At 41.1% G+C, this 24,091-nt stretch overlaps 1 protein-coding gene across 2 annotated transcripts in view; it reads left to right on the top strand.

Annotated features, from left to right (window-relative positions):
- The window catches only part of zmp:0000001200 (dedicator of cytokinesis protein 9), a 73,646-nt gene that overhangs the window by 41,068 nt on the left and 8,487 nt on the right, over positions 1 to 24,091 (top strand). For both annotated transcript variants that reach the window (XM_031743187.2, XM_039600543.1), the window contains exons 5-38: positions 263 to 332; positions 3,360 to 3,455; positions 4,148 to 4,282; positions 7,046 to 7,220; positions 7,944 to 7,996; positions 8,782 to 8,856; positions 8,949 to 9,089; positions 9,942 to 10,154; positions 10,265 to 10,387; positions 10,742 to 10,824; positions 11,790 to 11,912; positions 12,174 to 12,253; positions 12,386 to 12,573; positions 12,715 to 12,780; positions 12,872 to 12,964; positions 13,064 to 13,187; positions 13,275 to 13,393; positions 13,853 to 13,939; positions 14,051 to 14,140; positions 15,593 to 15,708; positions 16,097 to 16,166; positions 16,274 to 16,399; positions 16,485 to 16,556; positions 17,201 to 17,347; positions 17,467 to 17,550; positions 17,715 to 17,826; positions 18,912 to 19,090; positions 19,189 to 19,305; positions 19,556 to 19,667; positions 19,755 to 19,888; positions 22,175 to 22,289; positions 22,404 to 22,470; positions 22,575 to 22,622; positions 23,325 to 23,461. In XM_031743187.2, the coding sequence (XP_031599047.2) occupies positions 263 to 332; positions 3,360 to 3,455; positions 4,148 to 4,282; positions 7,046 to 7,220; positions 7,944 to 7,996; positions 8,782 to 8,856; positions 8,949 to 9,089; positions 9,942 to 10,154; positions 10,265 to 10,387; positions 10,742 to 10,824; positions 11,790 to 11,912; positions 12,174 to 12,253; positions 12,386 to 12,573; positions 12,715 to 12,780; positions 12,872 to 12,964; positions 13,064 to 13,187; positions 13,275 to 13,393; positions 13,853 to 13,939; positions 14,051 to 14,140; positions 15,593 to 15,708; positions 16,097 to 16,166; positions 16,274 to 16,399; positions 16,485 to 16,556; positions 17,201 to 17,347; positions 17,467 to 17,550; positions 17,715 to 17,826; positions 18,912 to 19,090; positions 19,189 to 19,305; positions 19,556 to 19,667; positions 19,755 to 19,888; positions 22,175 to 22,289; positions 22,404 to 22,470; positions 22,575 to 22,622; positions 23,325 to 23,461 (3,770 nt within the window). The remainder of the gene's footprint in view (positions 1 to 262; positions 333 to 3,359; positions 3,456 to 4,147; positions 4,283 to 7,045; positions 7,221 to 7,943; positions 7,997 to 8,781; positions 8,857 to 8,948; positions 9,090 to 9,941; positions 10,155 to 10,264; positions 10,388 to 10,741; positions 10,825 to 11,789; positions 11,913 to 12,173; positions 12,254 to 12,385; positions 12,574 to 12,714; positions 12,781 to 12,871; positions 12,965 to 13,063; positions 13,188 to 13,274; positions 13,394 to 13,852; positions 13,940 to 14,050; positions 14,141 to 15,592; positions 15,709 to 16,096; positions 16,167 to 16,273; positions 16,400 to 16,484; positions 16,557 to 17,200; positions 17,348 to 17,466; positions 17,551 to 17,714; positions 17,827 to 18,911; positions 19,091 to 19,188; positions 19,306 to 19,555; positions 19,668 to 19,754; positions 19,889 to 22,174; positions 22,290 to 22,403; positions 22,471 to 22,574; positions 22,623 to 23,324; positions 23,462 to 24,091) is intronic.

Below are 24,091 nucleotides of genomic sequence, written 5' to 3'. Positions count from 1 at the left end.
TGTGCTTCTCTTGAGAAAGCCTCAAAATGTAAAATGACTTATTATAAAAAAAGGGAAGAAAAAAATTAGAATGATCTCATCAAACCGCTTCAGTCACACATGCTGGATAGATTAGCAAAGCCATGAAAGAGCCATCGTAAGCTGCCTATAGTGCTCTGTGTGCGTATGAAAAACCTGCAGTCTTTTGTTGTTGTGATGAATAGATTCACTTGACATATCTCCCCTTGAGCTATTATACTTACACTGTATTTGGTTTTTCCAGTAAAGTGTCCAGGCCTGATAAACTGGCTGTCCATGTATTTGAAGTGGATGAAGATGTCGACAAAGATGAGGTGAGTTCTTTGTCAGAAGATATGGACGGTGTGAAGAAACACCCATTGCTTATTTTTAGTTTCTAGGGTGCCTAAAGTTTCACATACTGTAACTTAGGGACACTTTCAAAGCGACAAAATCAAATGTGTATATTTGACCTCTCCCTGACTTTGCTTATTTAACCATCAAAAGACCAAAACAGCACTTAAAACTTAGAAACATTTATAAATGGATGTTTTTTTTTCTTTTATTCATAAATAATGCACAAACATTGTTATGAGGAGTTTTAGCCGCTTTATTAGATACACCTGCTCAATTGCTCATTAATGCAGATATCTATTCAGCCAATCGTATGACATCACATGACCATTTAGGAATGTAAAGATGCTCCAAATGACTTGTTGAAGTTTAATCCAAGCTTTGGAATAAGAGCAGAAAGGTGACTTAAGTGACTTTGAAGGTGGCATAGTTGTTGGCGCCAGACGGGCGGGTCTGAATATTTCAGAAAATGCTGATATGCTGGGATTTTTTTTAACAACAGTCTCTGGGGTTTAAAGAGAATGGTCAGAAAAAGAAAAATATTCAGTGTGCAGAAATTCTGTGGGTTGAACTGATAAGAAGGAAAAAGAAACTCAAGTAGCCGTTCATCTAAACCAAGGTATGAGTGAAGGAGTGAATTTATACCAAATTACATCCAGTGTCTCAATGTGCATAACAGAGCTCCATTAATGTTTGTAATGCCACTAGTGAAAGTCTGTTGATAGATTCAGGTTTCCTCCTGCACAGTAACAAGGTTTCAATAAAAAGAGATAAAATAGTTCAGGAACTGCTGTTAACAAAGTTTCTGGACTTCTTGATTAACTGGATCATGATTTTGAAAAAGCTGAGTTTAGTTGTCATTTAGTTCCATTATATTCAACATAGTTCTTCAATTCCTTGTGAAACTTGGCAACTGACAGGGGAAAAAAACTAGATGGATAAATGGCACTGCGTGCCAGAGAGAGGGGGGAAAATCCCAGCGTTTAATTTGGGTGTGAACTGCTCCTTTTAATAAGAGTTCATGTTAGTTTTTAGTTTTTCGCACAATTGAGTTTCTTGATTCCTCTTGATGACATGAACCTCACCCTCAAAAATGTTGCGCACTGTTAAATTTCACGTATCCCCACTTATGCCTTTCGTGTTTTTATTGTACGGCGATAAAAGGCATTTTTGTGTCGAATAGGTGAGTTAACAGTAATTACAGCGTTGCACGTGCACCATGTCTTTTGTTTCACATTGAAATTTAAGGGCTCCAGTGCAACATTTGGACCTTTTTATCCTCTGCTAATTCATGTATGACAGAGTGGGTGTGCAGTCTTGTACAGATTAAACAAGTGCTTGTTGTCTTTGGAATGATTGGGAGGAATGCACAACAAGGAGGCTCATAAGTCACCTGACAGACACTCAGATTTGTTGGGAGTCTTCAAAGCCATAAAGATAATGCGGAGCTGTTGCAGATACAATTGTTATCTGAAACGCTGCAAGGTCACGCCGCTTCATAGGATGTATGATGAAGATCCTGACCTGCCCTCGTTGCACAATATGTCAAACTGTGCCTCCTATAGGCAGGAGAGTATAGGAGCTGAAATACAATACATGATCTTTAGAAAGATTTCTAGAACTCAGCGCTGCACAATGTCTTTTCCCTTGTAAATAAAAGGAGCTTTGATTGAAAGAAGTGCAAGTCCCCAGAGAGTAAAATCTGGGAAAGGAGGATGGGAAACACAATAGAAAGGCTCATCCTTCACGACCCGCACTGCAGAATATTTTTAAATGGGGAATTTCCTCGTGTAGATGAGAGAAAAGGATATAAAGCCTTCCTGTAAATTTCCCGAAAGAAATCTTCGTGCCTGTTCTAACCGTACATTACATTGAGACCACATTCAATATCAGCTGTGTAATGTGGTTTATCTGCACTTTGTCTGACTGTAGATTTTTAGTGTGGCCTTTTTTATCATGTCCTTGACAAAGTTTTCTCGGGCAAAGAGAGTTCTGAGATCCTAAACTCAGTGACTTTTCTGCTTCTCTGCAGACCTGCAAATGTTGTCTAGACACTGACTAGTGGAAATGGGACTCTGAACCTTTCCAGGTGCTTTTCAGCTCACTTCACAAACTTCCACACTGAAAATATTATAATTCCTGCCAACGCCCAATAAAGCAAATCCCTTTTGCTTTATTGGGCTGAGAGAAGAAGCCGGACTCGGATGATAACATCTTGAAAGCCCATTCGCTCTTCTCATTGTAGTCTTTCAAATTTGGAAAGTATATCTGCAAATGATATCCAAGGCTGATATAAACCTGGACCAAACTATAGCTTTTGACCGCCGTATCTCCTCTTTCATCATTACTCCCCTAATTAGTTTATTTTTACAGATCACGAGAGCGGTGATTATGTGAACGGCGTGATCTCATACAAACCTCCGTGAACGTTTGGGATGACTGGGCCCATGTGTCACAGATCTGCTGTGAAAGCTGAGATATATTTATTTAGTTTAACAGTCATAGTTTGTTTTATGTTCTTCTGCCTTGGTTGTTTGGACTGACAAAGTCCTACATAGTGCCGGGATCTGTGTCATCTCAGACCACACGATCAAAGACTTTCTGCACAGCAAGACAGAGCTTTGGCAGGGTGGGGCAATTGGTGACATATTATTGTATGCCGCTTCACTGCAAAAATGTCCAAACTTTTCTTTACATAAAATCAGACATTGTTTTGAAATGTATACATGGTGTGTGTGTGTGTGTGTGTGTGTGTGTGTGTGTGTGTGTGTGTGTGTGTGTGTGCGCTTGTGTTCGGAGCACTTTGTCTCCATGTTTATTTACTGCAGCTTGTTTCAACCACACACACACAAAAAAAGAAAAGTGAAATGATTTAATTCCTGAATGGGCACATTTGTGCATATGCTATGAAAACGACTAGATTTTAAATCTATATGGCTGGTTAAGATGTATGCATTATCCTTCTGGTGTTATGTAATTGTCTTATCTTGTGTCCTTGTCTCCTGCAGGACACAGCCTCCTTAGGCTCCCAGAAAGGTGGAATCACTAAACAGGGCTGGCTGTATAAAGGAAACATGAACAGTGCTATCAGTGTCACCATGAGGGTAAGGTGGCAATAAAGACCACATTAATAGACTGAATGATTAATTAATTTTTTTATTTTTTTTTTTTTTTTTTTTTTTTTTTTTTTTTTTTGACCCAAGTAACTGATTTTGTGCAAATTTTTAACATTTACTAGTTCCAGTTTTTCAAATGTTGGGGTCTGTTTCTTTTTTTTATCTTATATTATGGCACCCAAAAATGTTTTTTTAACCAAATGAGCAAAACTTACTAGTGCATTGTCCATATTGCACTATATATTTAGTACCAATTATCCATATATGATGAAAACAAAGCCATATACTCTGAGAAATACGGTGATGCAGAGGAGACGGCTCCAGACAGAAATATGCCAATTTGGAGAGTCAACATATAAAAACTGTGTATCTTTAGAGGATTCTGGTTTATGACGGTTATAGTTTAAGAATTAGTGTGAATAGTGTTACATGTCTTGATTTCAGCTGTATTTTTCAGTGCTTTAGGACAGTTTGAACCGTTTTCAGTTAAAACTGATCAAAGTTACATGATGCCATCTTTGTTGTTTATTTCACATTTAGGAAAGTTCTCCTCATTTTACTATTCCATGTTTTTCCCTTCATATGACCACTCGCTGTTCAGTTTAACCTGTTTTAGTTATCTTTTTGCAGGCTGTAAGACATACAAATAATTCTTATTTCCTGTCTTTCTTCTTTTTCAGTCGTTCAAGAGGAGATATTTCCACCTGACTCAACTTGGAGATGGTTCTTATAACTTAAACTTCTACAAGGATGAGAAGATCTCCAAAGAGCCCAAAGGAACTATTTTCTTGGACTCCTGTATGGGTGTGATTCAGGTACATTAAGGCAGTGATTGCTAAACCTCATTGACCCAAGATGACCTGCATGCTTTGCCAAATGGGATATCCCTGTCTGCACATGGGGTAGTGTGGCCCCTGAGGGAAAACGCAGTTTCCCCAGAATGAACCGATATTATAACGATTTCCTCTTTCCAGTTGTTTTCTGTACAAATTTATTTCTCAGCATTCGGGATGAATCACTGGCTGTAACAGGCAAAATTTGAACTGAAATTATTCTAACAGTGATGCGCTGCTGCTGAAAAGTGAGCCCGTGAGAGCTTCTCTTCTCCACTTCTATGAAATCTGAGCTCGCTCTACCCCAAGGTCGTGTTTTTCTGCTGACTGTCAGCTGCTGAAACAAGGTGAATGCTGAGGTCTCGATTCTAAGCATTTTCCCCGAGCCTCACAATCAATGCCACGTGCTAACGGCTGAATGTAGGCCAACACTCACTGGATGCATTATCATCTATCTACAGCGTCAACAGATGGAAAGAACCTGTTTTTTTTACCTCTGAGGCACCCAGCTGGCTGGGTTACCTCAAGTGTAAGCTGAGGGGAGTGTGCAGGATATTTGAATGCTTCAAGATGTGTGTGGGTTATAGTGGCTGTACCATTCCTCGGGTTTGCTGAACCTCCACGTCACCCAGTTTTCAACCAAAGACCCCTGCTCGTATAATTGCAGCTCCTGGCTCAGTCCAGCAGCTATCACTGCCAGCCTTCTGAGCTCATTTTTAACAGAGAATCTCAGTAATTAAAAGGAAAACCGTTTGAGGCTATTTTTTAAAAATCATCGTGTAAGTAAAAAGCTCAGCGACAAACCCAACACACTCAGTGCTGTTGATGTGGACTACTGCAAACTGGTCTCAAGAGCTGAGACATAATGGGACCAGATTATAAATCAGTGATAAAGAACATTTAATTTTATCCTTTTTCCTTATGTGTCTTACGGGAGTGATTTGAGTACTGCGGTTATTTTGCGGTCTTCTGTTCGCGAGTGTTAGCCAATCAGAAGAAAACTGGCTTAGGTGAGGGGAGACTTAAAGAGAGAGGAGCTAAAAGGGTGTTTTTTCCACACATTGGATGAACTGAGTGGCGTCAAGGCCAAGTATGACCACAAAATAATGACTACAATAGGTCCACTTTAATGAATATTAAACTGCTTTTCCTTGTTTAATGATTTAACCTGGCCCAGATGAAGTTGCTCCATGAGTATAACTGCAGTTTTTTTAACGCTGCAGCTTAGAGATGCTAGAGAGGCTTCAAGCTGAGCCTCAAGCTGGTCCTCCACTTTGTAAAGATGCCAACATACAGTCAAACACACACACACTGCATTTGTCATATATCAACCGACCAGCACTCTCTTTGTAATAACAAACAACTAAAAAATGTTAAGTGTTCTATGACTCAGTTTTCCAAAAGTTTTCCTTTCTCCTCTCTTCTTTCTTACTCTTTAAAGTAAGGATACAGATACAGTGCTGTAGGAATAATTTTAAGGACTGTCGAGTCAGTTTCCCTGAGTTGAGTCTCCTACCTCAGGTGATGACACTGGTTAAGTCTCTTTATCAGGAGTCTGGTTTTATTTCTGTCCCAAACACCCCTCTCTGTGTTTACTCAGCTAGTCTGCAGATATTGTCTCTCCCTCCCAGTCACTCCCACTACATTGCAGGCAAGCTGCAGAGATAACCACCATAACACAATCCAATGACTGCTGACAATAATAAAATGGCTCCTCTATTTCTCTAAAACAAATTCTTCTGGAGTCATTTATTAAAGTACCCTAATAAGCATCAGACCTCAGAGTCGTTGAGTCATAGACAAACTGCAGCTCAGTCAGCCCTCATTGGTTCTGAATGGGCTTTAATAGAATAACACGAAAGCCCAAATGAGGCAGTGGCATCAGCCTTCGTGGCTGTTTTGAGGTCATCACTGGCAGAAGGGCTTTGTTATCCAGATGTAAATGCTTTGTCCCTCCCTAACTCACGTTCTTTCCATTTGCTCACTGCAGCATTTAAATTAAATCTGACTTTAGATGCTTACATGTTTACCAAACTTGGACTCAATATTCAAATATATACCAGGTCTTTATTTTTGAAGGTTTTAACCATAGATTACAATGAAGTGAGGGTGATGGTGGAATAAGAGCAAGATTCATTTTAAGTTCAAAAATCTACTGCCTCATGGGGCCGTGTTCTCTTCAGAGAGGAGGATGAAACATCCCTTCTGCCATGTTCACGGCTGGATGTTTGATGTTTAAAAGTGAAAAATTAAACTCAGTCTGTCAGTATGAGATTTCACTAATCCAATCTATTCAGTAATAACAGGTCTTTTATTTTTCTATCGTTATAATTTCAATTCAGTTTAATTCATTTTTATTTATATAGCTCAAAATCACAACAGTAGTCTCATAGTGGTTTATGTTATATGGTAGAGACTCTATCATAATACAGAGAAAACCCCAACAATCAAATGACCCCTCATGAGCAAGCATTCGGTGGCAGTGGGAGGGAAAAACTCCCATTTAACAGGAAGAAACCTCCAGCAGAGTCAGGCTCAAAGAGGGGGAGCCATCTGCTATGACAGATGGGGGTGAGGGGAGGAAGACGGGACACAAAACACACTGTGGAAGAGAGCCAGAGATTAATAATAACTAATGATTAAATGCTTGTTTGGTGTATTTTACTTTGCAATGTTCAATAAGTTTTTATCTGCACTCTCTACAACTCTTTCCTTCCTTTTTATCCCCCCATGCTGTCTCTGCAGAACAACAAGGTTCGAAGGTTTGCTTTCGAGCTTAAGATGCAGGACAAGAGCACCTACCTGCTGGCTGCAGACAGCGAGGCGGAGATGGAGGAATGGATCAACACGCTCAATAAGATCTTGCACAGTAGCTTTGAAATCGCCATGCAGGAGAAGAGAAATGGAGACATTCACGATGGTATGTGTGTGTTCGTCTGGATTCTTCCACATGAAAGGGAGTCTTTATTTGTTGGTATTCCTGTCGAGATAGCTTCCTTATTCTAGGAAAAGGTTTTGTGAAATTGTGCAGATTAATGACGAGAGTTTTCATGCTTAGTCAGTTATTAATAAGGGCGACCTTCTTACTTTATCCACCCAGTAAGCCTTCTCATTTATGTTTTATTTCCTCCGCAATATTATATCTAACTGGTGTTTTAAAATGAAATGTTTATCCACATCATCAACAAGTTCTGGCTCACTTTTCTTGTTTTTTTTTTTTTTTTTTTCCTGGCCGTGTACATGTAGTATGTGGAGATGTGATACCAGACCACCCAGGCTTTTAATACTCACCTCCTGTCTCACAGGAGGCTTAGCCGTGAAGCAGAGAGGCTGAATGCCTCTGCATAAAACACTCTGCTAATCTTTCTAATTCCTCTGCTTGTATTAATCATCCGTGCATGAGAGAGGGGAAAGAATAAAACCGCTATTGCGCTTGAAAAGATCTGTAAGCTTTCTTTTAAATATGCCACTGAGACCTGCAGTATCCCCATCTCGGTCCCGGCTGATTCCTGCACAGCTGAATTACTGTTTACCGAACTTTCACGTGTCAGTGAGTGATTAAAGAGGTTTTACAACCCTAGGTGGTTTTTCTTAAGGTTTACATATTTTCCCCACACCCATTGTTTCTTGTATTTTCTGACAGATGATGATCTTGGAAAGTCAGACAGCTCCTCTGGCAGTATGGACAGCTTTCAGGTAGGTCCTACTTTCTCTGTTGGATGTGCATGCATTCTTCTTATGGAGTTTAATCTCCTATCCTCACTGAAGTAGCAAGAAGGCACAGAAGGAACCATCCTTGCCACAAACATGTGTCTTAAATTTAGATTTAAATGTTGAGGGCGACACAGCCAATTTCACAGTGATTCATTTGTTTTTCATCCAATCTGACATTAAACACAGACACCCCCCCTCCCATTCTCAGGATTATATCTAATATGATTTTTCCTTTAAGAGTGCGTTTTGCCCAGAATATATACAGAATGCATACAGTCAGCAATATCCAATCCAAGGTACCCAGCAGGGAGAAAAGCATTAGGAGCTTTTATGATTTTTGAGGATAGAATCGTCTCTGGTATTTAAGGGGAAACTGCCTGACGAGTTGCAGGCTGCAAATATTTTTCCGATATTTATGGTGGGTTTTTTGTTTTGTTTTTTTAAAAGCTCTTCTTGCTGTTATTGTGATGAGTGGTACGTAATAGTAAAGCCATATGTGCATGGAAACTGGTGGTAACAGTTGGGTGGAAAACAGTTTGACAGGATAGAGTGTGCTCCAGTGAAATGTGTGCTGGTACCACCTGACTCTCACCCCTGTCTGCACAGCACAATCGGCCTGTAAAATATGGAGCCTGACTTCCAGATCGGTGCGAATGACAAATGTTGTACTAATAAAAAAAACAACTCGCCGTGAATCTCCCGGCCAGCGTTTCCACTGTTTCAGACAGTTTGCGGTTCAGTTTAGGAAATGCTTTCCTTCTCCGCAGAGCACAAGAGATATAGAGTCTAGGATGAAGAATGAAACCAGACTGAAGCTGTTCACGCTGGATCCGGACACACAGGTAAATTAAGGCGCACTGACGTTCACTTTGTCCCATTTGGTGATAATACCCGACCCAGTTTAATGCTATACCGTCTTTTGAACTATCTTTAGAAACTCGATTTCTCAGGAATAGAGCCAGACGTGAAGCAGTTTGAGGAGAAGTTTGGCAAGCGTGTGCTGGTGAACTGCAACGACCTCTCGTTTAATTTGCAAAGCTGTGTGGCCGAGAACGAGGAAGGGCCAACAACAAACGTAAGCCGGATCTCTTTTTCTTTTTCTTTCCGCATCAGGCCTTAAATAACAGAAATATCATTATCCGCCTGACTAAGGATGGATGAGATGGTTTTGTTACAGCGGGCCGGATGGACTTGTCTCATTATTTGAGCTGGTGAACGACTCCTGTTGGCATAGCAACCAGCCTACAGGCTCAGAAATGGCAAACATTTTGTGTAATGAAGTCTGATGTCCTGCTGTCCCTCCCAGCAGAAACTGTCTATTAAAACCTCAACATGGTCCGCACGCAGAGCAAATGCTGCGAAGTGCGTTCACGCAGCTCCTTCCACTGAAATTTTACAGCAGTAGCTGCTAGATGTTCGTGAGACACGCGTCTATCAGTCCAGCTTTTTCTCTGATGCCAGTGGTCAAATATATTTATATGTACTGTAAGGTCACGTGACACTGGATCCACTGTACTGGAGCTGTGCTTTGCTAGTTTTAGCACTGTAAATAGTACAGTGTAATTAGATATATTTATGCTTTTATTATTTAATACTCTTTATCTACACCATACCAGAGCACATCACATTAACTTCAGTAAAATTAATTGTTGTTAGCTGTGGCCCTTGGGAGCATTTTATGTGGCCTGTAGGCAAAATAAAGGACAAATAGACTGCTTTTATTTATCCACGTCATACTTTATCCTTTAAAGTATCGTTTATCCAAGTCATACTTTGATACCTTAGTGTAGTACAAGATGAAAGGAGCCATCATAGCAGCCCAAAGACATCACAGCATACCCAACACATGTGCAGAGTACTTTAGTCTAAGTGATGGGCAGGACTATCAGACTCTGTCTAATAAATTGGCACTGTGCTCTTTCTCCAGGTGGAGCCATTCTACATCACCCTGTCGCTGTTTGACATCCAGAATGGCAGAAAAATCTCCTCTGATTTCCACGTTGACCTAAACCACCCCTCTGTCAGGGGCATGATGCCCAATAACAGCAGTCAGTATATGAACGGGGGAGGCGATGGCCGACCCGACGGCCAGCGGCTGATCCACGGGATGCCAGAAGCAGCCATGCAGTATCCCAGACAGGTAAATAAATACTTGAAAAACACTGATTCTTGTTTTTCTTCATCTTAATGACTGCACTGGGGAAATCTACCAATACATATTCAAATCTGTTCTAACATTTCGATTCATAGGGAGTGTTTTCCGTAACATGCCCACACCCAGATATCTTCCTGGTGGCCCGCATAGAGAAGGTGCTTCAGGGGGGTATCAACCACTGTGCCGAGCCATACATGAAGAGTTCAGACTCCACCAAGGTACTGACCCCGTGTTCCTCTAGAATCAGCAGATTCCACCAAATTATTCCACATTATGCGAAGATAATCTTCCCAGTTTGCAATCGCTGACCAGTTGCGCAGAAACTCAACAAAAGCATTGACTTTGGCTCTACAAAGTAGGTGCACACCCCGAGGGCAGAACAGTGGGTAGTAATGTGATTCAGTCCAGCATGTTGGTCGAAGGACTGTGTGTGTGTGTTTGTTTTCTCAAATGTGTGTGTACTCTGGTTGAGATTGGCAGCTTGCTGAATATTGTTACAGTTACTGTAAGAAACGAGCTCCAGCTTGTGCGTGTTTGTGTCGAAGCTCAAGTGTGTTCCTGTTTTGCACCAGGTGGCACAGAAGGTCCTGAAAAACGCCAAGCTGGCATGCAGCCGGTTAGGCCAGTACAGGATGCCTTTTGCCTGGGGAGCAAGGTACTTTCCTCCTTAAATACATATGCATGCTATCTCTGTGAGTTTTACATCAACACCACAATTCAAACGGACATAAACCAACTGCACAAGTTCTTAAGGAAGTGATTTTATAGTGATTTTGAATCCCAAATGTCACCAAACATTGCTATTTTTAAACCGTCGCAGAGAAAGAATTAAGCATTAAGAATTAATTGCTCTACTTCAAAAAATCAAGTTCAACCAAAACTCAAATATATGCGTGTTTACTCTGGCAATGTAGTGCTGCTAAGTAGTGGCCAAAAGCCTGTTATCCAATAAGTGTGCTCTTTTTTTTTCAAACAGTTTTTGAGTAATTTTTGAGCCCATAAACTTAGCAGGAAAGCATTGACTGAGGTAAAGACGGAAAGGCTTTTTCCCACAGTCTTATATACGATCCCAGGTCTTTTTGCATCCAGAGCTATCGCCATCTGGTGGCCTTCAGCATACCCAAGCGTAGCTGTCATTAATGTTTGCATCCTGTCACAGGTGGATAGATGCTTTCTTCTGCATAGCCATGCGGTAGATGAATTGTGTGTGTAAAAGGAAATCTCTACAAACATTATCTTTAAAACTGGACAACTTGCACCAAAAGGATAGATGGATAGATGAAAGTCACTACAGGCCAGAGAAAAACATGTAATTTGATGTTTAAAGTGAACTATTCCTGAAGGTTTTCTCTTTTTTGTATCAATGTATCCTTAATTTTTTGGGTGGGTTTTTAATACTCATGGTGAAACTGTTTCCCTGGGCTCTAGTGATGATGATTTGTTAGTGGTCTCGTGACATATTATACACTCAACATTTACTCCAAAACCTGAATAAATAAAGAAATGAACAAATATTGTGAAGTCTAGTGTAGTCCAGCAAGCTATCGGTCTCCTTTGTTCAAATATAATAATCGATAAAAAGGAATTTAGATGCCTCCTGACTTTTCTTCTTTCTTGCAGACCTTTGTTCAAAGATGCTTCAGGGACTCTTGACAAAACTGCTCGCTTCTCAGCTCTGTACAGACAAGACAGCAACAAACTGTCCAACGACGATATGCTCAAGCTGCTGGCTGATTTCAGGAAGTTAGTAATGTTTCTCCGAGCGCACTCTAATATAAACTGTCTGAATAGTTTGCAGGTGCTCTGTAAGGAAAATATGAGCCTATAGGTTTTGTTTTGGCAAAATGCTAGACTGTTAGTATATAAAAATCATATTGTTGCTCAGAAGTGCTAATGTGTTCACATACAGCTCATCTAATTTCTCGACGTTAGCCGCCTGTTTCTTATTCGGCCTGTGGTAAACGATAGCAAAGGCTTAACTTGAGTTTATTTTCCTTTCCTCAGGCCGGAGAAGATGGCCAAGCTGCCTGTAATCCTAGGAAACCTCGATGTTACCATTGACAACGGAGCCCCAGACTTGTCAAGTAAGCCCTCTAAATTCACCCCATGAAGCCAATATAAGAGATGAGAACTGCTCCTGCTCAGACTAGACAGGTTACATTGTCTGCAGGCTGTTTATTTGTTCTCCCTCTCTCTGTCCTGTTTCTCTCTTATAGATTGTGTTACCTCATCCTACATCCCTGTGAAGCAGTTTGATGTCAGCGAGAAGAGCAACATCTTCTTTGAAGTGGAGGAGTTTGTGCCGTGCATTGCCAAATGTTCTCAGCCTTTCACCATCTACAACAATCACCTCTATGTCTACCCGAAGCACTTGAAATACGACAGCCAAAAGTCATTTGCGAAGGTATTTCATTTATTCTGTGGTGTTATTTTGTGGATTTATTGACATAGGAACACAGGTATATTAAATGTTTTGCCTCTGTGAAGGTTTCTCGCAAATTTCCAGCCAATTTATTTCAGATTTGCTGTTTGTGTTTGCCCTAAGGCTAGAAACATAGCTGTCTGCATCGAGTTCAGGGACTCGGATGAGGAAGAGGCTGTTGCACTTAAGGTAAAATGCATGCAGGAAAATATGCGGAAAAATCCCCCGAGGATAATCCTATCAGTCCGAGAGTTAATGGGCTATTGTTGTTGTTTCTCAGTGCATCTACGGCCGGCCTGGAGGACCCTTGTTTACCAAAAATGCCTTTGCCTCAGTGTTACATCACCAGCAAAATCCTGAATTCTACGATGAAGTAAGCACACTGTACCTAACCTTTCAAAGAAAAAAAAATCATTGTAAGTTCTAAACATTAATGCACGACAGAGTGTTTATTTCTGCTCCTCTGCTTCAGTTTAAGATTGAGTTGCCAACCCAGCTCCATGAGAAGCATCATCTTCTCTTCACCTTCTATCACGTCAGCTGCGATAGCAACAGCAAGGCCAGCACCAAAAAGAGAGAGCAGGTTGAGATGCAAGGTAAGACACCATGATTAAAAATATCGCTCTCGGCACAGATATGCAAAGCTCTTATTTGACGACGTCCCACTCTGTCTCTGCTCGCAGTTGGTTACGCCTGGCTCCCGTTGCTGAAGGACGGTCGGGTGATCATGAATGAGAGTCAGATCCCGGTTGCCGCCAACTTACCTGCCGGATACCTCAGCTGTCAGGAGGGTGCCAGCAAGGTGCAGTGCACTACTAGCCATGAAAGTGCTGATGAAAACCGATTGAGGTTATACATAGCACAAATATGACACTGCTGAGTAGGATATGCTCTGTCCAGATTGCATGTCAGACAGTTGCTTAGTGCTGCTAACCCACTTAACAAACACCTTTTAGACACTGGATAGGAGTTCTCAAGTGTCCCTCTACGTATGTTCTCATTCACTTTATGATATGATTGCCCAGCTATATGGAGCTGAGAGAGCTCCATATAGCTGGAGAGAGAGCTGAGAGATCTTTTTAAAAAAATATATTAAGCCAATTCTTCCCCAAAATCTCTAACAGAAGTTTGACAGTTCAGAACAGGTTGTGGTCTTGGGTCTTGGGAGCGAGCTTTGAGAGACAATGGCTCACCCATTGGTGGCATCCACGTCTATGGAGGTAGTGACAGAAACGCGCTGTTGCTTTTTCTCATTTTACAGCATTTGGGTCCTGAAGTGAAATGGGTGGATGGAGGAAAACCGTTATTCAAAGTTTCCACCCACCTTGTGTCTACTGTCTACACTCAGGTTAGTTTTACGCCCCTGATTCATCTGCACCCTACCGGTGCGTTATTTCTTTTGTGTTCTCAGTTTGAGCTCTTCATAGCAACAAAGGTTTTGTTGCGCTTTGTGTTTCAGGATCAGCATTTGCACAATTTTTTCCATTACTGTCAAAGCATTGCATCAGGCGCCCAGGCGTCAGGAGGAGAGCTGGTCAAATACCTGAAGGTAAATCAGTCACTGCAAAATTTAAGGGTTCCAATTAACTAGAATTCATGAACCCTATTATTAACATTTAAAGCGCTAAATGGACAAGCCCCTGCTTGTATATCAGAGCTACTGAGACCTTATCACTGCAGCTGACCTGCTTTAAAACCAGAGGCGATCTCACTTTGGAGGCTGTAGCACCCAAACTTTGGAACAGCCTACCTCCGCCTGTCAGTTCGGCTGAACCTGTGGTTTGTTTTAATTTAAGGACTCATTTTTTATAGGTTAGCTTTCCTTTCATCTTTCCCCCATTATTTTGGGCCGTGGTTTACATTTATGTGTGTGTATGTTGGAACATGTATACTTCTCTCTAACGTATGGCTTTTATTCAAACTGTGAAGCAATTTGTAACTCTGTGTTTTGAAAAGTGCCATACAAGCAAAGTGGTTGTTATTATTTGGCGTACACTCTTGTTGTTGTTGGAAGGAAATGCTTATTTTTGTTTGGTTGTAACGCAATCTATAGACATGACTTTTAACGTGACTACTGACTTTGCTGCTGTCGTGTTAATTAAATCACTAAAAAATTGCATTGCAGCTTGAATAAACACACTATACTGACCAAAATCCACCAGTGTTGACATAGTGTTTTTATACACTGTGGAAATTAGTGCATACAGCTTCTCAGACATTTTAAACAACTACAAATACAATTTTCCATATTTTGGTGTTCGTATCCTCTCATCAGTCCCAGTCACACTGGGCTGGTGCTGAATCACATGCAGATTAATGATCTCTTTTTTTGTGTGTGTGTTGTGGCTTGCCAACAGCGCACCCTTCTGGACAGTTTGTGCACAGCTTGTTCCATTTCCCCGTTTATACAGAGTTTAACTGCAGAGGCTGGGCTGATACCAGTAAATCTGTCAGAGGTCTTCTCCTAGTTGGCATGATTTCTTTTCCATATTTTTCTGTGGCACTGGCAGCTCAGTTATCGCCTTTTCCGTCGCTAACTGTCAGTCCACCGGAAACTCTGTTTGCTTTTCCCCTGGTGAACGTTGACACAGAGAGCCACGTTTGGTCCAGTGCATCTCTTGGGCTATAATATAAACAGAGCAGTGAACACAAACAATAGCCAGAGGGTCAAACGGCAGGTCAGCTGTGCCGACTGGCAACCCGCCAAATGACTTGGCAGGCTCGCGTTAGTTTCCTGTGCGCAGGCACCGATGCACCAGTATCTGCACTCAGCCACGTTCCAGGCGCTGAAGCATACAGTGTGGATGATTAGCACAGTATTATCCACACATGTACTCCTGTTGTGAGTAGATTAGCTTTCCCTGAAGGTCTTCTCAATTAGCCTTTCATGCACATTTTAAACATGTTTTTTTTTTTTTTTTTACATTTATTTCCCTCATTTTACACAAAGTTTGTGAACAAATCCTTTGTAAACATATCTGTGGTGATGCTTTAATCTCAGAGTCTGCACGCCATGGAGAGTCACGTGATGATCAAGTTCCTGCCCACCATCCTCAATCAGCTGTTCAGGGTGCTAACCAGTGCCACCCAGGAAGACGTGGCAGTCAACGTCACCAGGCAAGTGTCCCTGAAGTGCTTCATTTCTGTAGAGCAAATAAAATTCCATACAATTTACTGCTATTGAAATATCAGTCATATATCATTATATATGCCAAATATATGTCATTCATTTGTACAAAAAAATATTGAACGAAAGCAGCTCAGTTTGTCATTGGTTAGATATCGTGTTATGTATGAGGGGTAGTCACATATAAGCTGTTGCTTCTCCCTGCAGCCTTTTTGCCTGAAATATAATTGTTCAATTTCTTTTTTTCCTCTTGTCTTGCTGTGATCAGAGAGAAATGAATGAATTCATGAATGGAAATTAATTTTCCAGTGTCGTGAGAGCAGAATTTTAGCGTAGAAACTGTTATCTCACTTGAGCTTTTGCCTTTCGTCCTGTTAGAGTCATGATTCACGTTGTGGCGCAGTGCCACGAGGAAGGTTTGGAGCACTACCTTAGATCTTACGTGAAGGTAAATTTTAAATGTCAGATCCATATTTCTGTTTTATTTGACCTTTACATAATCATATATAGTCACATATGAATTGACATGTCGGTCTTTGTGTGTCTCTGATGCAGTATGTCTTCAAGACTGAGCCATACACGTCCTCCACCACCCGAACGGTGCACGAGGAGTTGGCTAAAGCCATGACTGCAATCCTGAAGCCTTCCACTGACTTCCTCACAAGTAACAAGCTGCTCAAGGTAGCACATTTGTTCTTATTTAAAGGATTATACAGTCTTTAATTATAGCTGTCTGTTCTCTAACTGATAATTGTCCGTTGTGCAGTACTCCTGGTATTTCTTCGAAGCCTTAGTCAAATCCATGGCTCAGTACTTGATTGAGAGCTGTAAAGTAAAGGTAAGTTCGCCGCAGCATGTGTGCTTGACTCCGAGGTGTCCGCTAATGCCCGCTTTATTACACTTTGGGTTCTTCACAGTAGTTTGCAGCATGCCGGGTGTTGTGGACAGCCGGAGCACCACAGTGGAAGTTTTATGCATCCACAGTCTGTCCCACACTGCTGTGCAGTTTAATTAGCGGCATTTGTTCGAACCCCATAGGCAACCACATCCCTGTGTTTAACATCCACTAGTATGATGTGTCTGGAGTTTGGAAACCGTCCTTAAAATGCTGCTTCCAAACAGTTTTCATGTGTAGGACCGTCACAGTCCATGGATTAAAGAAATCATTTTAAGCTTGATCTGAAAAAGTTAGCTTACCGTTTCTGTTGCATTTAACTATTTTATTCATCTGTAAATGTAAGCTTATTATTTTAACCATTTATCTGCTACATAGCTATTTTTACATTAGCTCTAATAGCAAATTATTTCTGTTTCAAGGATGAATTCATATTTGAAGTTAAAGTCTGAGTATTTATTTACTGTTGAAGGATGTAAGATTGACTCAAATAAACCACAATTCCCACATTTTGAACCTTATTATTGGCTTTGATCTTTTCGTGGGAGTTCTTTGCTGAATAACAACTTACCTGCTGCGCCCTCCAGCTGTCCAGGAACCAGCGCTTCTCTGCATCGTTCCATCACACTGTTGAGACCTTGGTCAACATGATCATGCCACACATCACTCAGAAATACAAGGACAACCTAGATGCTGCCCGGAATGCCAACCACAGCTTGGCAGTCTTCATCAAGGTCAGAAACCAGAGATACTTTATCTCAGATGGCTTTCAAAGTGCTATCTATTAGGTAAATGGTAACTAATATACTGATATGGATATTTATATTATTTCTGTGCTCCCTTTATTTTGTAGCGTTGTTTCAACCTGATGGACAGAGGCTTTGTGTTCAAGCAGATCAACCACTATATCAACTGTTTTGTGCCTGGAGACCCAAAGGTGGGCTGACAATACAACGTGCGACAGCCTTTATAGAAATAAATTGCATAACTACTTATTTATTCAACTTGAAGTCATAAAGCAAAGCCTTATTATCAGCCATAATTCATAATAGAGGTTGTTTGTTGTAGTAAAGGTGCCTTACTGGTTTATTCTCAATACAGACTCTGTTTGAGTTCAAGTTTGAGTTCCTGCGAGTCGTGTGCAACCACGAGCACTTCGTCCCCTTAAACCTGCCCATGCCGTTTGGAAAGGGACGCATTTTGAGATTTCAAGGTGAGAAAGTTGTGCTAAACAATAATGACTGCTAAAGTGTTTGCATATTGTGTTCGTATGCTGCCTGCATGTAAGATGCTATGCTGTGGAAGGGCAGCAGTGCAAAAGTAGTTCATGAACTTTTTTACAAAATAAAGCACTTGTACCCAACATAGTGCATACATACAATAAAATACAGTGTTTTTTAAAATAAATAAATGCTCATGCAGTCGATTTCTTTTGCTTTAAAAAAAATGTACACTGTACACTGTGTTTGTTTTGTGTTTTCCTCAATTAGCCTCATTACCTCCATGTAATACTGTGGAGTCATGTGACACTCCAGTAGGTAGGTGGAAGGTGTCGTGACTTCATGCCGATCGTTTATTAGTTTCAAATTTCCTCTAAAATCTGAACCTGTCAGTTCTTTAAGCTTTCCTGCAAGCTGGTTCATCTGGGATTTCAGGTTATGATCTTGTCAGATTAGACCGTTTATTACTTGTCATCATCATCAGGTGTGGGGGATTTGGTGTGCTTGTAGTTTGTTTGTTTCTGGGGGGGGAGGTTTCTATCTTGAACTGGTTTGGGGGTTTATGGCTATAATGAGTAAACTATTTTCCATCATTCCTGAGAAACCAGATATCTTTTTAATCCTTGTATGCTTCAAATGCAGGTTTTAAAAAGATAAAAGCAAAAGGTTTCTGAATAAAGTCATGTGATTTGGGTTTTCTTTACTTGTCTAAAATGTTGCTGGAAACCATTGCTGTTGTTCAGCCGCTAGCTTTAGTCGCGTTTCTCAGCGATGTTTGCTGATGTGGAAGTGCAGCTCAGCCACAGTGTGAATCTGTCAAACATGAAAGTTTGAGCTTTTCCCTATGTTTTCTCCTCATTTTAGACTGTTTGATGATGTTTATAAGAATCATCTGCCTATAATGAGTTTTAAAGCTGGCTGCAGAGCTATACTCTCTAAATGTTGATCATTTTTTTTCTGATTACTGTCTTTGTGTCAAATTGGTAAGTGAGATTTTTGGGTTTCTCCTTTCACACTCTTCATCTACTTCTCCTGTCGGTCAGTCCTAGTCTCCTTATCGTCCCACTTATCCTTACAGACCTCCAGCTGGATTACTCGCTGACGGATGACTTCTGTAAGAACCACTTCCTGGTCGGACTGCTGCTCAGGGAAGCCAGCGCAGCTCTGCAGGAGTTCAGGGAGATTCGTCAGATTGCCATCCAAGTGCTGAAGAGCCTCATGATGAAGCATGCGTTTGATGATCGCTACACCTCAAAAGTAAGCAGTGTGTTCACACCCCTGTCCCTGTCTTTATGAGTGTGTGAGATGTGTGTGATATTGAGACATTTCTTTAAATTATTCATTTTGTTTTTCAGAGCCAGCAGGCCAGGTTAGTCACCCTGTACTTGCCCTTGTTTGGTCTGCTCCAAGAAAACGTCAACAGGCTAAATGTGAAGGAAGTGTCGCCGTTCACCGTCAACCACTGCACCAGTGTAAGGGAGCCACCTAGTGTGTTTTCCGAGTATTATATATTTATCCATATGCTGTGTCCATTTGATCCGAATTTTAATGCATGTAAAAATATCTCAATAATCCTACAAAATAAATGTAACATATAAATAATTGAGTGTGCTTTTGATCAGAGATTTTAGAGCTGTCCATGTAGTTAACTTTAATTTAAAAACACACACACGCAGTTTTTTATGTGGGTTTGATTCATTAAACTCTTTATTTGTCGTGCAGAATGGAAGAGATGATTCTCTCCATACCAACACTTTGATGACACCTCCAAGGTCGAGCACCTTTCTGGACACCGGCTTCCACAAAGATGTTTTTGGAGCCATCTCCGGCACCGGTAAATGATAAGACATTCCTTTCTTTCCCCTTTCAGGTTACTTTATGTTTATTTTATGTAACATTTCCCTCTTATTCCTTTTTACAGCTTCACCTCATGCGGCGTCCACCCCCAACATTAACTCTGTGCGCCACGCAGACTCTCGTGGATCACTCATCAGCACTGATTCTGGGAACAGCCTGCCTGAGAGGAACAATGACAAGGGCAGTTCCCTTGACAAGGTATTTGACAGAATGAGCTTTGAGATTCCCGGAATATGTTTATGTATATGTATTAGAAATCCAATTTAGCCTTTCTTTGACACACGTGTCTAACATGCAATTCAAAATGGCACTTCAGGCACATCAGATGTCCCCTTATTATGGGAAAAACTGCCACATAAAGTCTCTCTTTGCTAACTTGTGCCATTAACTCCTCACCTTCACTGTATGGCTGGCCATGGCAGACGGAGAAGTTTCTACGGAGACACTCTGTCAATGTCCTGCAATTCTTTACGGAGACTGAGGAGTCCATGCTCTCCGTGCACTCCAAGCGTGCCACCATGGACTTCTCCCTGCTCACTGTCCCCAGTGTGCCAGAGAGGGCCCTGCAGTCCAGCAGTTCACTTCAAGTACAAAACACCTCCTTGCTCCACACAGTCCCTCCTAGGAGTGTCCCATCTGGGAATGATAGTGGATGTGTGTGTTGGTGCCCTAAACTCTAAGCCCTTACTTTGCCAGGAGATTGTCAGGCTTTGTCCTGTTTATTCTCTGCTGCTGTAAAGCAGACGTGTTTTACCTCAGGGCCTCACGAGGGTTTGGAGCTTTTCTTGTTCCAGATGGTGATAAGCATGCATGCTTTTGATTTCCTCTCATTCGTGCTGTGTGATTCTTGTCTCTCTCTGATAAACAGCCTCAAACTAAATCTGAGAAGATTTAAACACAAAGGACTGGATTTTTGTTGTCGTGTTTCACCCAGTGTTGGAACTGCTTTTGTTTCTGGTGTGCAGCAGCTGCTTTATTTCCCTGCTGGGGGGGCAAGAAGACACAAAACTATTAGCAACTCAAGAATAGCTCAAGCCCAAAAAGTGTACCAGACTTTGAAGCTCACATCAGCCTTTCCAACCTAATTTTAGCCTTAAAGTTCTCCAGTCTACAAAACACCCTTTAAAAATCCAAAGCAACAGCATCATGCTTTCCATGAAGTCATCCCCAGCTAGTTTCATGGTCTAGACTAACTGCTGGCAAAGGAACGTGCTTGGTATATAGCCAACTTCTTGCTGCGGTAAAGCTGCTGCTTTGGTTCTGTTTTTTTTCCCTGCCGTGTGCCTCAGCTCAGGGAACAAATCCCTGCAACATCTGGATGAATCATTTCACTGCAGTGTAGTTCTCTGACCTTCTGAAAACCTCTTAAGTATTTGGACAATAATACAGTTTTTGTAGTTTTGCCTCTGTACACCTCAAAAAGTGAGTTTGAAATGAAACAATCAAGATATGATAAAAGTGCAGGTTTCAGTTTTATTCAGAGGATTTAAGAAAAGTATTGCATTACTGTTTAGGAATAAGCAATTGGATAATTTACTGACAAGCATTTTTATGGCCAGGTGAGGTCTATTTCCTCACTACTCCATGACAAAGTAAGCAGATAAAAGACCTGGCGTGTTTAACTTGTATTTGGTAGCGTGGCATTCCCTCACTGGAACGCTCAGTATTAGGTTTCATTCTGTGCCCAAAACTGATCGTGCAGCACTTTACAGTGTAAATGGAGTTTGACCCAAAGCATACTGGAAAACCAACCTTAAAGTCTATTACGGCAAAGAAATTGCATATTCTTCAGTGACCATAACAATCTCAGCAGAGCATGCTTTTTCAGTTACCAAAGACAAAACTGAAGCAGCAGCTGAAGGTGGTGATACAGGCCTGACAGAGCATCTCAAAGGAGGAAATGCAGCATTTGGTGATTTCCATGGGTTCTAGACTAAAGACAATCACTGGATACCAAATATTTCACAGTATTAGAAACAGTTCTTTTGTTTAGCTATTCTAGTTTGCTAAAGTAATGTTGAGCCTCTGAAATGGGGATTTATGTGTGCTGCAATTTCTAAACGGTTAATCCAATACTTTTGTTAAACCCCTTGAATTAAAGCTGAAAATCTGGACTTTAGTCACATCTTGACTGTTTAATTTAAAATCCGCTGTTGTGGGGAAAGAATGGGGAATAGTATCATTGTCCAAATGCTTAGAGCCCACATCACACGGTTGTTCCTACATAAAAAAAAGTTTTGAGCCAGAGCCAGAGCGTTATATTCAGTTGTTGTGCTATGCTTGTATTATTGATTGCTGTTTATCAAATGGTCAAAAATATCGTGAAAATGCACTGATGCTATCAAATAAGGCAACAGATTTTATGGCATTGCTGTGGTAAGTCTCAAATAACCTGATTAGTTTTTCACATCTTACTGGGAGCCAACACACTGGTAGGATTATATATTTTTCTATCCGGGCCTGATTGTCCCGTTTGTCCTGTAGAACCAGCCTGCCTCGACCCTGGGAAGCCCGCTGTTGCGCTGTGATAAACTGGACCAGGCAGAAATCAAGAGCCTCCTCATGTGTTTCTTACATGTGCTCAAAAGCATGTCTGAGGGTAAACTCTAATCTCTGTGACAGTTCCTGCTCTTCTAGCTTTACTTAATTGTTTACACTAGGTTTTTAAAAAAACAAGAGAAGTCTCCACAGTGTCCATTTCTGTCTCTTTTAGATGCTCTGTTTACATACTGGAACAAGGCATCATCTTCTGACCTGATGGACTTCTTCACTTTAGTCGAGTAAGACATCCTTTAGAGAATAACCAGCTATTAGACACATTGCTGAAAAACACATGGCAACTGAGTTTTTTACATTTTTTTTATACCCACTTTCCATTTCTCAGAGTGTGCCTCCATCAGTTCAGATACATGGGAAAGAGATACATTGCAAGGTAATGTTGCTGTCATCCATAAAGGATTTCAGGCATCTCAACACTTTTTTATCATGAGAAGACAAATCAACTTGTCCATTAGGTTTTATGCAGTTTATGAGTATCCAGCTATTTGTTGTCTGTAAGCCATCATGTTTCTTACTATTGAAGGGTCTGACTGTACTGTTATTTTAATTTGATTTGATCAGAGTACATGCACTGTACTTGAATCACTGTTGGGAACTCGCCTCGACTCCCAGAAGGCTTTATGTATTCACTCTGTCTAACCCCCCACCACTGTTTCTGTCTCTATTCACTGAAACGCTGGCAAGTTTAACATAATGAAATAAAACCTGGCTCCTGCCCTCTCCTGCTTGGGTAAGCCTGAAGGTGAAACTGAGAGCAATTGCATGATAACTTCTCACCATTAAAAGAAAAGAAGAAAAAAAGTTGCAGTGCTGTGACACATCCGACGCTTAAAGTTCATCGCCTCTCGCATTCTTACATGCATGGCTTCAGCTTAAACTTCATAAATGCTGTCAGTACCACTTTGATTATTCTCAGCTTTAAACTGCATGGCAAACATGCACTCACAGCTTTACTTTCGCCTTTAAAATCTCATAAATTCAAATCGCTCCCAGGGCGTTCGAGTGTTAGTTGTAAAATTTATGTATTATTCACCGTAACCTGCAGCTTCATTAACTCATCCTGTTTCCTCATCAGGAACCAGGATGGGGCAGGACCTGTTGCACATGAGCGGAAGTCTCAGACTCTTCCTGTGTCCCGTAACAGGGCGGGAATGATGCATGCCCGCTTACAGCAGCTCAGCAGCCTGGATAACTCATACACATTTAACCACAGTAAGTGCCCCCCCCCTCCCCCCATACTGTACTTCCCATCAAACACTCTCCATCACAGGGCCCTCGTCCTCCTCATGCCTCTCTTTCAACATCAGCATCCTCTTCTTCTCCATCATACTATATCCCAGCAGGCTTTAGAAAACATGTGTGCATCAGTAAATTCAATAAAACTGGGGAGGAAGCTGTGCAGCCGTCCACTGTTAGGTGGTGATCTTGTTAAATGGCATTATTTAATAATAAGTTTCTTTGTGTTTTCAGTGTAAGAAAGATTTCAAGTATTCTTGGCATATCTGTAGACCATGGTAAGAATGTACCAGGATGTTAGGACGTTTGCTATACTGGCTATGTTGATTTGGTTGATTTAAGAGCATGCCTGTTTTAACAGAACATCGGCTTTCAAAACCTCCTCATCCCTTTACCCAGCTCATCTTCTGCTCTCAACTTTACATTTTTACATTTCGCTTTGTGAAAGCAGTCCTCGTGAATTATGAAGGGTTTTATTCCAAAATGTTCCAGGAAAAGAATGCATGAATTTCCTTTATATAAAAAAAAAAAACAAGTTCAAATGTTGACACTCAAATAAAATCATCAAGAAAAAAATGCCTCGCCAGCTTGGGACAATTTTTCCAT

Source organism: Oreochromis aureus, linkage group 16 (genome assembly GCF_013358895.1).
Source record: "Oreochromis aureus strain Israel breed Guangdong linkage group 16, ZZ_aureus, whole genome shotgun sequence".
Lineage (NCBI taxonomy): Eukaryota > Metazoa > Chordata > Actinopteri > Cichliformes > Cichlidae > Oreochromis > Oreochromis aureus.
This window is presented reverse-complemented; position numbering and strand designations above follow the sequence as displayed.